This window comes from Lytechinus pictus, chromosome 19, assembly GCF_037042905.1.
Source record: "Lytechinus pictus isolate F3 Inbred chromosome 19, Lp3.0, whole genome shotgun sequence".
In the NCBI taxonomy this organism is placed as follows: Eukaryota; Metazoa; Echinodermata; class Echinoidea; order Temnopleuroida; family Toxopneustidae; genus Lytechinus; species Lytechinus pictus.
In genome coordinates this window covers 12,169,981-12,185,072 of record NC_087263.1, presented here as the reverse complement: position 1 = coordinate 12,185,072, position 15,092 = coordinate 12,169,981, and the positions used below count along the sequence as shown (strand labels likewise).

Below are 15,092 nucleotides of genomic sequence, written 5' to 3'. Positions count from 1 at the left end.
ATCATAAGACTTACCTGAAATGCTGATTGAAGGTCTTTGTGACTTTTGTAAAGCTCAATGTAATGTTTGTTTTCCTGGAAATAACACAAAGAAAACTTGGCATAGTTACACAGGCAAAAGGTGATTTTTCGTATAGCCAATCTGTGCATTTCATAATATTTTGGTATAAAATCAAATTTCTGATTAAAAATTGAACACATGCTGTGCACTAGCTATCAGCGAAGTGCACACGCGCATCTCATTTGAGCGGTAATTGTGACATCACAAGCTTTTCACATTACAGTTTACAATCTACAGTGATTGGCCCGTATTCTGATGTCGGGTTTAATTCAGACTCTGGTCCATAAAAGTTGAAGTTTAACTATGGATAGCCAATTGTGACATAAAGCTCAAACATTAGAGGTGAAATTTACTAGCTCGTTTGACTCTCAAATGACTCTTAACTGTCTGGGGAGGATAAATAAGATTAGTTGTCTTCACTAATAAAATGTTACTCAAGAGAAAAGTAAACATAAGAAACATACAATGTAAACAATACTTTGAAATTTTTGGCTTCCCATAATTTTAGCACAGGGTTTACCATGGTCTTAATTAAACCTGACTTTTAATATGGGCCATTAAAGGGGAAGTTCACCCTGAAGAAAAGTTCATTGTAAAAATAACACAAAAAATGATAATAATTATTGGTGAAGGTTTGAGGGAAATCCATTAAAGATTAAAGAAGGTTGTGGCGTCATAAACGTGCAGCTGCCCAATATGTTATGTAAAACAAAATGCATAAATTTCAATTTTTTATTGGTTCGTCATGACTTATTTTTGTTTTCTTTCTACGAACGATTGTGAAATAGTTTCTCTATTGATATACTGAAGGTACACTAAAAACCATTTTCAATTTTCTGAGAAAATGACATTTCAGTGATTTTTTTTTTACCATTCATTATGTAGCAAAGCTGCTTGCATATTAAGTCACAAATCAAATAATTAAATTCTAATAACTTTTTTTATTCTTTGATGGTTTTTTCTCAAACCTTTCGGCAATATTTTTCATTATTTTTTCTGCTATTTTTAGAATAAACTTTTTGTCAGGGTGAACTTCCCCTTTAAGTTTGCTCTCTTCTTCCCTGGTGGCCTACTGATGCACTGGGTAAACTGCTACAGAATATTGCATTTGTATTGTATATTCCATCTAATTTAAAAATATGTAATGACACTGATATTGTGTTTGTCAATTGAATGTATTTGAATAAATTATAAATAAATAGATAAACAATAAAATAAATGAATGAATGAGTGAATGAATAAATAAATTAATTAATCAATTAATTAATCAATTAATCAAAGAAGAATAAAATAAATGAATATAATTTAAAAAAATACAAATTTATCATTGAAAATATCTAGGGTTGGATGAATGAACCACCCCCCCCCCCCCCCCTTCACCCTAAGTCTATCTCGGGTTAAAGCAGTTTTGTTGTTTTCATAAATGAATTCATATCTACTATAGATGTTATCATTGCCCCTCAATCCTTTTAAACACCACCCCCCCCCCACCTCTACTTCGTTCTCACACTCTTCAAAAGCATTTTCAGCAAACAGAAACAAATTTCTAATATGGATATGTGAGATAATACTAATTCTAAATTTTAATTTCTCATTTCTTATTATTTTCATCAATATAAAATTTGCTGCACTTCGCCCCACCATATGGATCAAATTACAATGAAAAATCAATTCATTAAAAACAAAAAAGAAAATCAGCATTTTTTTTCATATTACCAGGCATCAACAAAAACCAAACTACATGAGAAAAATACTACCCCAAAAATATGAAAATACATGAATTGATCATAACACATGACGAATTAGAAAAAAATAATAAATCATTCAATATGGAACCTGTCAAGCTCTATTAATGAAATTCCATAAGAAATTGTACACAGCAGTAGAATGGCGTACAATACAAAGGTTCCAAACCTTCTGCAACCAAAAAAGGGAATAATAGTGGCAAAAAGGGAATTTCCAATTTAAAGAGGAATTTGTGAAAATGACCGTAAAAATCAGACCTGTCAACCTATTAAAGGGAATGAGAAACTGCATTCAATGATCACTAAAGATGTATTATAAAATATTGACCCACAAATGATTACCTTGGTCTAGTTTAACTGAATAACATTCCTCCAACTACCCATACTTGAGAAAGTTTTATACATGTACAACAGAAAAGCAATGGCCTGCATTCACAAAGGTGGTTTTGAAAACTGTCGGTTGAACCCATGGTTTATGCAGATTTCATGTATAAATTACGCATAATTTACCTCATATATTAAAAAAATGTCTAATGCTGATGCGCGTTTGTAACAGTGCACCAAATTGATGCTTGTTGCCATGGTTGAGCTACATGTACTTTATTCATGAGTCCACTGTTTTGAATAGTGGACTCATTAATTCAAACCAGTGGACTCATGAATATATTACACTGTGTGCAACCATGGTAATAACATAAAGCACAGTGTTACAAAAATGCGCATCAGCATTAGACATTTTTTTAAACATACACAGTAAATTAACCTTAATTCATACATAAATTCTTCGTAAACCTTGGGTTCAACCAACGGTTTACAACACCATCTCTTGTGAATTTGGGCCATAGAGACGTGTTTTTTTTTTAAAATATAATTTTCTATTCAAAAGAATATTATGAATGTAGAAATGTAATAATGCTGTAATTTTTATGCAATAAAAACATAATTATGGGAAAAACGTAATAGTTGGTACATGTAGCTCTATACCATATGTGAACGAGTCTTACCTCTATGACTTTATCAATCAGCTCATCTCTGTGCTGTATGACATCATTGAGCTAAAAATTAAGTACAATATACGAAATAACTAATTATCAATCGCTTTTATCATTTTACTAATAGTATTTCATTAAAATGCAATTTACAAGAGGAGACACAAAGAAAACACAAAAGTATTATTTCTGCATCCAGAAAGCTTTTCACTCTTTCCTGAACATGCATGGTCGGATGAACAAGAATAAAATTATATTTATTATTATGAACTACAATTATTCAAATAGAAAATGTATTCTTAAAATTTGAACTATTAGTATAATAGAAAATATGGTGGTGTGGAACAATAATGGAATTAAATATAAAACAGAGTGACCACTGGTAAACGTAAAGGATATTGTTAATACAAGTAATATGGTCACCATGAAAATCATTGATGATTTTTAATACCCTGCTCGTGTATTTATCTTAGATGCACCTACAAGTATATGGTTGAGTAAAAACTGCAAAAGAAATTATAATCAAAATGAGATCTGCCCTAACATTGAAAAACAAATTGATATAACCAACCTAAACGCATTATACTACTACATGTATATTACCACATATGAGACAATTTCTTGTAGTGACTAGTGCGAAAAAGGCCAAAAACTATTACAGCCTTGATGATCATATATTCTTGCCCTTGAAAGTTTAATGACCTCATTACATGTACATCAAAGCCTTTCCTCTCATGCATTATCACTTTAATACAGCATGATCATAAAAAAGGAGTTAATTATTTTCATTACAATAAGGCAGAATCAATTAAGCTTCCAACCTCCAAATGAACATTCCTGTAATAAACACACGCCTGAATACAGCTATAGTCTGCAGGCACAGACCCTAAATGGCACTTTTATCAACAAGTGGGTTTGGAAACAAGTCTAACACATGATCCAGCTTCATAATCAAACTTTAAAATGATTTAAAAAAACAACGATTTGTGATAATCAGCCTTTCAGTGTCTTCAAGCATCGCATATAAAGTACTGCAGTTTTGTTAAAATCAGAATTATTTTTCTTTACACTAATATGAAAAGTTTGAACTATTTATATTAAAGCGTAAATATTCACATTTGTTCCTTTTTCATGTACGAGCCTTAAAACCTGAAACAATACAGTCAATAAGAACCATTTGGACAGTAAGCATGTCCATGAACAGTTTGCAATTATCCTTCCTTTCTGGTAGTCTGAAAATTCAGACCCATTAAGCATGTTTTGGTAAGCAGGGTTTGAGAAACAAACTACATCCTACAGGTACATGTTCAAAATACTGTATAGACTTACTTTTATATCCTTGGATTCAATTTCAATTTGGGCTTTCTCCAACTGCACATAATAAAGACAATAATGAGAAGATCATTGATTAGAATACATGTATATCATACATTCTACAGTAGGGGTATGGGTGATAAACTAAACTGAAATGTGTATTTCTCAGTTTAAAACCATTATCACATGAACTAATTATCTCTTCAGTAGTTCAGTATCACCATCACCAACAACATCATGACCACCATAATCATCATCATCATCACCATCATCATCATTATCACTATCATCATCACCACCATCATCACCAGCATCATCACCATCATCATCACCATCATCATCATCATCACCATCATCACCATCACCACCATCATCATCATCACCATCATCATCATCATCATCATCATCACCATCATCATCATCATCACCATCATCACCATCACCACCATCATCACCATCACCACCATCATCATCATCATCATCACCACCACCACCATCATCATCATCACCATCATCATCATCATCATCATCACAATCATTCTTATTACTACTTTTGCCATAATTCCTATCTAAAATATCACCAATATCATCATGATTATTACTCTAATTTGCAATATCATCACTATCATAATTTTTATTGTTAATATCATTATCACCATTCCTACTGTTTTTATCATTTCTATATTCATTACTCTTATCACTATTAATACAATAAATATTATGAGCATTATCCAAATAATTATCACTATCAGTCTATCACCATTATTATCATTTTCATTCTTATCATTTTCATAAATCATCATCATTATCATCATCAACATCATCATCATCAACACCATCATCATCACCATCACCATCATCATCACCATCACCATCATCATCATCACCATCATCACCATCATCACCATCATCACCATCATCATCATCACATCACCATCATCACAATCATCATCACCATCACCATCATCATCATCATCACCATCATCACCATCATCACCATCATCACCATCATCATCATCATCACCATCATCATAATCATCACCATCATCATCATCATCACCATCATCACCATCATCATCATCACATCACCATCATCACAATCATCATCATCATCACCATCATCACCATCATCACCATCATCACCATCATCATCATCATCACCATCATCATAATCATCACCATCATCATCATCATCACCATCATCACCATCATCATCATCACATCACCATCATCACAATCATCATCACCATCACCATCATCATCATCATCACCATCATCACCATCATCATCATCATCATAATCATCACCATCATCATCATTGTGTTTTATTGAACTGTCATCACTATAATGATAATGATTCGAACTTGAAGTGAAATTCACAATCACATACCTCATCTTCCAGTGATGCAATTGTTTTCCTCAATGAGAGCTTCTCCGTATCCTACAATCAAAATCAATTGCAATTAAATGAAAACATTGATTTCCATCTCATCTCAATGATATATGAAAAATAGTTATGTACAAACTCCTCGTAAATGTTTATGCAAGTTGTGGTAATAATCTCAAAGTGATTTACAACTGGCACTTCAAAAATGTATGGCCTATAAAGCATTGAGGTAAAAAAGAGGTCAGGTGAAGATAAACTATTAAAAATTATTTCGCCAAATTTCAGTAAAGCTTTGAAATATATTTCGTCATGTGTTCAATATCCACGTTTTGTAATGAAATATAATTGAAAATATTCCAAATTATCCACTTTCAACACAAATAACTTTTCAGTTTCTCCATGAAACTGGCGGCATCACAGGTCGCCACCAAAGGCTAGTCTGCAGGCACAGACCCTGATTGGAACTTTGATCAATAAGTGTGCCTCCACGCAAAGACTAGCACATACAAAACTTGCTGTTCCAATACAGCGAGAGAGCCTTCAGCACACAAGGCATGAGTAGGCTGCACATTCAGACCATTAACTCGAGTGAAGGGTTTGCCCAGCAGACTAACCAAAGGCTACATACAGTGCATCCGTGTATTCATTTACTTCTTCAGAAATTAGAATCTATATCATGAATTTGCATTTCGTCGTCACTCCATCCTTTTTTAATACCTCCATGGTCTACATGTACGATTCAATAAACCATGGCTATGAGAATCTCATACTAGTTATGAAAATTACTTGAGTGGCTTATGTGTAATCTTGCCAGGGCGTACCAAAGCAGGTGTTTATCTAAAACCGATTAATTCATCGAAGAGTGGGATGGTGTCAAACTTTCATCTGCACGCAGTCTTTTCATTCTTATTCCGCTTGTTTGCCAATGCGTTGAGAGCACAGGAAGCTAGTCATCGTTACCATGGCAATGAATAAACAGCCGTCTTTAAGTAGATCATGGTGATGTATTGACATTTGGAAAAAGTGTAAGGAAACCTTGCTAATTTACAACTGCTACAGACAGGCCCCTGTCTCATTTCATTTTTTAATGAGAAACAAGTGTCAATGATAAATTGCCACTTGGTCTAAACCATCTTCTTCCCATTTGGTCTCTAATCCCACATGGTTAAATCCTAGTTTGTCTACAAGCCATTTGGTAAATTCAGTTGAATTAATTGCCACTTGGCCTACACCCACTTGGTCTACTTCCCATTTGGTCTTATCCCACTTGGTCTAATTGTTGTTTTCCACTAGCCATTTTAATAGGTATATATATTCAATTTCCTTCAATTGACTATGACTACATTTTTCAGTGAAATCACTGTTTTATTCTTATTCTAGTTTGCTTTCACTTTTAATTTTTTTTTTTATATTTGGAAGTGATATTGCACCCACCTCACTTTTCATTTGTCGCACAGTTTTCATCAACGCTTGCTTTTCTGCTTCCTAAAGTTGGGGAAAAGGTAAAAAGCTAGATAATAAGTTTCCTTATAAGAGATACAGATATAAAATTATTAAGTACATATAAAGTGTGTGAAAATGGTGTAAGAATCTGGAAACTGATTTTGTGCTCATTACATATACATTTTTATTTCAAGGCACTGTGAAAGATTTTTATATACACGTTGTACATAGAAACAACATGGCTTGTTAAAAAGAAAAGTGAAAGCCTATGGCCAGTATTCTGAAATCTGGTTACACTTACACCATGGTTTATAAACCCTTACCAGACCGGGAATTTGGGGCGTTATATGACCGGGGGGGGGGGGGGGGGGGTCTTGGGCTGCCAATCACGTGAACGCTGTGAAAATTAGCATGATAATAGTATGGGATGCAATCTACAAGGCTACATGGTTATTTTTTCCGAAATCAACAGATTTTTTTTTAATGAAATTAATTATGCTAATGTATGCATAAATCTTACTTTTTGCTCTAATTCACAAAAAGCTCATAGAGTGCTAATGTTTGGTGTTAATATAATATGCCATTGGTAACAATTACAAATGAAAAAAATCCTGGTTGAAAATGAATCTATTGTGTATTTTATTGTTTTATGAATTTCTTGGGGTATTTCTTTGTTTCCCGATCTTTTGTTTTTTCGCCAAATTTATAGCAGAACCTTTTTTAAGCATAATTATGCTAAAATCAATTAATTTCAGCTAATGAAAGTAGAAATAATCATATCTTTATGAATAAGGTGAGAAAATCCAATTTACACTGACTTTGTACACAAAATCATATTTTGGAGCAATTTTGGGTCTGACATGTACTTACGTAATGTTGCGTAATTTTTTAATCACATACCCGGGCATCGTGAATTTGGTCTCAAATCATGGGTAAGATCCCAGTTAACTCAACAGAAACAAACAACAAATGCTTACAGCTTTTCATAAAGTTAGCCCAGACCTAAACCATCCTTGTCAAACTGGAGTTCAGAATACGTACCTACATGTATGCATTTTGTAATCAATCCATGATTATTAAAGTTTAATCACAAACAAATAAGGAGACAATGGCCCGTATTTTGAAGTTGGGTTTAATGTAAACTCTGGTTTTAAGTTGTGGTTTAGCTACGGAAAGCCAGTTGTTACATAAATCTCTAACAGTAGAGATTCAATGTATCAGCTCATTTGATTCCCAAAACATTATTAACTGCCTGGGAACTATGACAGTTGTCTTCACCATTAAAGAATTAGTAAAGACCACAGTAAACATGAGAAGCATTCACTGTAGACAAAATTTTGAAATGCTTCATGGCTTCCCATAATTTTAGCACAGAGTTAGACCATGGTCTATTAAGTTAAACCAGACTTCAGAGTTAAAAGATTTGTATAATTATGAACAAAAAATATCTCACCAGGCTTGCTACTTGGTTTTGTAATGATAAAGAATTGTTTTCCAATCTTCTCACTTCGTCCTGTAGATCAAGCATCTGATCTTTAAACACGGTTTGCTTTAGAAGGAGGCTAGAACGTGAAATGAGAACAATTGCCTGTAAAAGGTCTGTCTTTGTTATTCCCTGAAATGTCAAATTCTCCTGCTTTTTTCTGATCAGGCAAATTAATCAGAAACAAAATTATCATGCGACATATTTTAATATTACCTGTCTACATTAGCCTACAAGTACATTTTCAAAATCTCCTGCTTTTTGGCTGATCAGGCAAATTAATCACAAAAGAATTATCATACAACATATTTATAAAACCTGACTACATTAGCCTGAATTTTTGAATTTTCCTCTTATTTCTAATCAGACAAATTATCCCAGTCAGAATTACTGTATCTTGATTAAAAAAGACCTAAAGTTACATATTAAAGCCTGAATTTTAAAATTCTCCCACTATTTCTGATCAGGCCAATCCTGTTCAGACATAAGGCCTGTCATTTATTAGTATGAATTTTCAAATTCCCAAGTCAATTTCAAAAATTCAAATAGTATTAATGATAATAACAATAATACTAATAATAATATAATAGAAAAATAATATGAATGATAATATTAACAAAAATGATATTAACAATATAATTACAATAATAATAGTACTAACAACATCAAAAACAAGAATAGTAATGATAACAATATAAACTATATCAAACAACTCTTAGTACATACATTACACTTGAGTCAGTGGCTAAGCTGACAGGTTGTCCATTTTTAATGCACGATATCCCATGTATGAATACCAACCCCAAATAATAGACAATTGAATTGTATTGCTACAACAATCTTTAATTAAATCCCTGTTGATCAGTCTAAATCAAATTAGCCATTTCAAACAGAAGTACAGTGCAGCTAAAAATAGTCTGTGAGGCAGACTTTAATTTAACATCAGCACACAACAGTGGGATTTCAAACTTGTACTGCGTGGTTATTGTAGTGTTTGAACGGATGTAAAGTATTTTTGCATTTTCAAGGGGGGCAGTATTTTCCTTGGTCCAATATGCTCTTAACACACACTTCTGGATGGTGAAATCACAAAGCCATGAAAAACTATAAACATTTGATATGTGTTCTACATGTACTTTCCGTAACAGCCAACAGGCGAACTTCAAAGGGGAAAAAGAAAGATTTGTGAACACAGAGAAAAATTGTTGGAGACTGCATGAGCCAGCATGTTTATAGCAAAATCACTGGCCCGAATTCACAAAGGTGGTTTTGAAAACCGTCGATTGAACCCATGGTTTATACAGATTTCATGGATAAATTATGCTTAGTTTACCGCACTGTGACAAAAGCGTGCATCAGTATTGGACATTTTTCAATATACCCTGAAATTAAGCGTAATTTATGCATGAAATCTGCATAAACCATGGGTTCGCCCGACAGTTTCCAAAATCACCTTTGTGAATTCAGGCCATGCAGTCTCAAAAGGGCTGATAAACAAGAATCGTACAACCGAATATAATAATAATGAGATCACTATTAGACATGCATGGTCAAGTCACACCAGTGAAACCGACCCCAGAGCTATTACATTATTTCCAATAGCATTACCATTGGTCGGTTTGGAGTCTGTTTCACTGGTGCGACTGTAAACTGAATAAAGAATGACTTCATACCTGCTGATCGTTTTCTTCGCATCTTCCGCTTTCTTGAGAAGTTCCGTCTCGGATTCCTCCGTCGTCTTCAACCGTCGGTGCAACGCCTCGTTGGTCTCGCTCAGTTTCAGACGCTCACTACGCAGCTCCTCCAGTTCTTCAAATATATTTGCTGACTGATTTCTAAAAAGCAATATAATATTCAAGAAAGACGAACTTGGACTCATAATATTAAATGGTTCAACAGATCGGTAGTTTGTAATAGAGGAGTAGTCCCCAGTTTTCTGCAGTATTGAAAATGAAAAACCGAACACAGAATTTTATGTTGGTCTGAAAACACCGTCAGTTTTCAGACAGAAAAATTCGAATTTTGCACAATGAAGAGAAAATCATGAAAGTACAATTAAACAAAACCCTGCATTGGTGTTTGCAGTGTTCAAAAAACAAATACCACTTTATACTGGAATGTTTAAACTCAGATTTTAACTGCATTATTCATAGATCAAATCATAGAATAATTAAGAACACAGAATTTACATAAATTCATTTCTTCACCTTTGGATATAAAGTATATCAAAATGCAATCCAAAATAAAAAGCACAGACCTTTGTATGTTTGGATGTATCACTACATGTAGGCCTAGCGAACATTTTTCCATCAAAGTTTGTTTTAGAAATATCATGTAAACAATACAATAGCATGCATGAGCATGTACAGTATAAAGGTTGACTGGAGTTGACTGGAGAGAACTGTAGAGAACTGTAGGTGTGGTTTTACTGAAGCAAGTGTTTACGTCAAAAACACTTTAGATATCAATCACCGCCATTAGAATATATGCCATCCAAAATAGGTGAAATATTATGAATTAATGAAAATTGAATAAAGTTTAATGAAAACAAAAATTAAATTAAAATGATGGTAACAATAAGGATATTTTTCATGAATAAATTTTAAATGAATGAATTTGAGAAAATCAATTGGATGAAATGAATGAAAGAATGAATGAATGAATGAACGAACGAACGTACGATTGATTGAATGAATGAATGAACGATTGAATGAATGAATGAATGAATGAATGAATGAATGAATGAACGAACGATTGAATGAATGAATGAATGAATGAATGAATGAACGATTGAATGAATGAATGAATGAATAAATGACCAATTGAATGAATGAAAGAATGAACAAGTGAACAAATGTAGACATGATTCAATGAATGAATTTGAGCAAAAGAGTTTTTTTTTTATGCAAATAACTCCTTAATATATCAAAAGGAAAATGTAGATAGTAAAATATCAACAATCAAAAATTAAAATGAAATAAAGATACTCACAGCTCATCGCCTCCATAAGCTTCTAAGCTCCCATAACTAAACGTGGACAGGTTCGGATTTTGCTCTTATAAAAAAAAAATATGAGAAAAAAATGTAGAAGCACAAATGACAAGTAAACGGTAAAAACATCTGTAGCTAACACTGGTTGATGTCTTCATGCATGTAACATCATTGCATCTGCATGATGTAGCATAACAAATTGTAAGCTGTGAAAATATGAGAAGGGAAGGGGCAGAAGTTTCAGATAATGTTCAGACATAGGTAAAGCTAGAAATAAAATTTGCACAAAATCCCTTTTATCCTAATCTTCTCTCCTTTTTATAGCTTTCAGATGGAATTTGAATGCTCCCTAGTGGCAGTTGTCACATCATCTCTACACTTTTATCTAGGCATGTTTACAGATACATGTACAGACCCTGGTTTATATTTAATTCTGACTTGTCCTCTACATGTATATGCACAATCTCCACTCCCTGTGGAGTATTCCAACAATAAGCAGTCAAGACGGGCTCATTACAAAGCCAATATCACACAATTTCAAGTCACGTAAAGATACATAATTTATTCTACCGTGTGCAAGCCTCTCCGTTTCATAGATGAAACTATTTTCCCCTCATCAGATCTTAATTAGACTTCCAGGCCAAAATATTCCCGATGTGTCATAAGCGAGTCAATTTCACAGTCCATTCATCAATACATATCTGTAAATTACAACAGAGTATTCTAATACACTTCATTTGCCTGGGAGGCAGGAAATTAAAGTCGTTATTGAAACCTTGCAATTTCACCACCGAATATATTGATCTATTATTAAAAAAGAAGCCTATTTTGGAAAGGTATACATGTCAACAGTCCTCTACAGAATTTCATTGCATTTTCTGGAGGCCAAAAATGAGGTACATATTTTAATTTTCTATAATTCATTATAAAACGTGGAAGATATTATAAATATTTTAATGGCATAACTTTCTTATTTTAATGAAAACTTCAACGTTATACTACATGTAGTTTGATTTTTCTATGTTGATTCAAGTCAACATGTTTGGGTCTGGACAAAACACAGTACTCCTATGCAAATATGAGTGCAATAAAGTGACTTACATGGAGGTGATTGGTATATAGGTGGGTGTTTCATAAAGTTCATATTGAAGTTAAAAGTGACTTTAAGAACGACTGGTGATCCTTCCTTGTGGTAAATGATATTCAGCATTAAACATTCATTGGTGATTACACGTATAGGGCGTAAGAAAGGTTCACCAGTCGTTCTTAAAGTCGCTCTTGCCTTTATACGAACAGCTTTATGAAACACCCACCAACTGCCTATAACACAAAGCTTAGCAATGATCTTTAAAAAAATTTCTACAATTGATTGCATTGACTATGTCAATCGTGAAAATCAAGCTCACGATTAATCGCTATTTGTGTTACGGGACCCAGGTGTAAAGTCCTATGCACAATACATGATCCATTGCGATCCCATTTTCAAAGAAATACACATTGTAGCAAGCTACATGTACATGTATAAACTCTGAATGATCAAAGTTCTGAATAGTGGTATGAATGCTTAACTCAAAATCCTAGTCTATATCAATTCAAGCCCCCCTGTAGGAATAGAAGCAAATCTGATTCCTCATCATAATGACATCATCATCGTCTGCAACTTGAAATCGATTTGGGCTTCACTCTGATCTCAAAGGCTTGCAGCAAAGCAGAATTCTGATTTACATGTAGGTATTCCTGGCATCATGCCAAATTTCAAGTATGATTTTTATACTTCTTTGACCTTTCAAATTTAATGCAAAGTTTGATTTGTTAAGAAAATCATGATGTAGTCGGATCATGTAGCCCTGGTGCGAAAGCCCAAACCTTTATTCTTACCTTCATACGGTGATAAAGCCCTACTGTACCATACAGGCTTGCCACTTTCACTGCATGTACTTGAACCATGCCTGAAACACATGAGAAAACAAAAAGAAAACAGTTCAATTCCTTGTTTTTTTTTCTCATAAAGTTTTAACACATATGGTATATGTTACAATTCAAATAAAGTACAAAAGCAAAATTGCACAGACTTTGTTTGACCACTACTATGCAAACTACACATTAGCAGGAGTGGGACAGTCAACCTGCCTGAAACGTCTAGTCTTCTCTCCTTCAGCTCTACAACTCCACCCGCCGACTCACATCAGCCTCGTCTAAATCTCTACAACTCAAGCCAGCTCTATGTCAGTTTCTCAAGCTCAACTCTTTCTGGTTTACAGTCCTTTCAAAAGGAGAATTCATTCATTCACTCATTTACTTATTCATTCATTTTTTTTTTTCATTTATCCATTTAAATCAATCAATCAATTTATTCATTTAGTTATTTATTTATTTATTCATTTATTCATTCATTTATTGATCTATTTATTTATTTATTCATTCATTCAATCATTCATTCATTCACTCCCTCACTCACTCAATCACTAATACTACTTATATTTATTAATTAATTAATTTATTTATTTTATTAACTTACTTATTAATAATTAATTTCATTTATTTATTCTTTTGAATATTTATTTATTCATTTATTTATTACTAATTTATCAATCAATTTATTAATAAATTTATTTGTCTATCTATTTATCTACTTATTCATTTATTAATTAATTCATTTATTTATTTATTTAATTAATTACAAATTTATTAATCAAGTTATTAATTTCTTTATTGGTCTATCTATTCATCTACTTGTTTATCTATTTATTTATTTATTTATTCATTTATTATTAAAATTGAAACGTTTGTCTACAAATACCTTTGACTTGTATGATCGACTCCTTTTTTCTGAGGACTTGGTAAAGCTCCATCATAACCCTCTTGGAAAGAACGATAGGCTGCCATTCCATCAGATGACCCATACATCTACATAGACAGGGGCGCAGTCTGGAAATAGTCAAGAAACATTTATGAAATAATGATAAGAGAGGGTGTTAAAGTCTTAAATCAAACATTGAATTGGAGATTCTTTTTTCACTCCATCTTTTTTTAAAATAATATACATCATTGGTAGCTTTTGAGCACATGATTCAATTCAATTTGGTTTATTAGATATAAAACAGAATACAATGCTGTAGTCCGAAGACTAATTGTGCAATGTTTACATTGAATATTATTTACATTTGAAGATTGTATATATACACTTTAAAAATCATTCACATTTAAATGAGAAACAGTTGGTTGATTGTGTCATGCATAAGTGAGATTTCAGTAGATAATACTAGCATGGGATTCTGATAATTGTGTATTGGGGGAAAAAACCCGTTTTAAACTTAAAATTATACAACAAAAAGGTCAGAAATATAATTTAGATTTGATTTTCATTATGAAGTTATGAAATAGAGATTAATATAATTAAAATAGTATTTAAACAACAGAATTACAAATGATGCTGATATTGATAAGGAGGCGCAGAAGCAAGTATTGTCATTTGATTTTGTTACTTTGGCAAGCCCACATGCACCGTTCCAGTGCACAAGCATTTCACAAGTATTGCAGACCATTAATAATAAAAAGATCTTGTTGGGTGTTTTGTCTGACAAGTCCTGTTTTATCTGACAGTTACCATAGTAACAGTGCTTCTCAGCCAATAAAATTGAAGGACAGTTGTCAGATCCAACAACCTGTCGAACAGAAAT

General features: G+C 32.9%; 1 protein-coding gene across 1 annotated transcript in view; it reads right to left on the bottom strand.

Annotated features, from left to right (window-relative positions):
* The window catches only part of LOC129282770 (early endosome antigen 1-like), a 30,778-nt gene extending 16,437 nt beyond the window's left edge, over window positions 1-14,341 (bottom strand). Inside the window, exons 1-10 of the mRNA XM_064114073.1 lie at window positions 14,213-14,341; window positions 13,291-13,361; window positions 11,413-11,476; window positions 10,095-10,256; window positions 8,392-8,500; window positions 6,930-6,980; window positions 5,499-5,549; window positions 4,124-4,165; window positions 2,810-2,860; window positions 15-74 (exon numbers count right to left, since the gene is read on the bottom strand). Of these exons, the coding sequence (XP_063970143.1) occupies window positions 15-74; window positions 2,810-2,860; window positions 4,124-4,165; window positions 5,499-5,549; window positions 6,930-6,980; window positions 8,392-8,500; window positions 10,095-10,256; window positions 11,413-11,476; window positions 13,291-13,361; window positions 14,213-14,319 (768 nt within the window). The 5' untranslated portion in view covers window positions 14,320-14,341. The remainder of the gene's footprint in view (window positions 1-14; window positions 75-2,809; window positions 2,861-4,123; window positions 4,166-5,498; window positions 5,550-6,929; window positions 6,981-8,391; window positions 8,501-10,094; window positions 10,257-11,412; window positions 11,477-13,290; window positions 13,362-14,212) is intronic.
* Window positions 14,342-15,092: the final 751 nt, after the last annotated feature.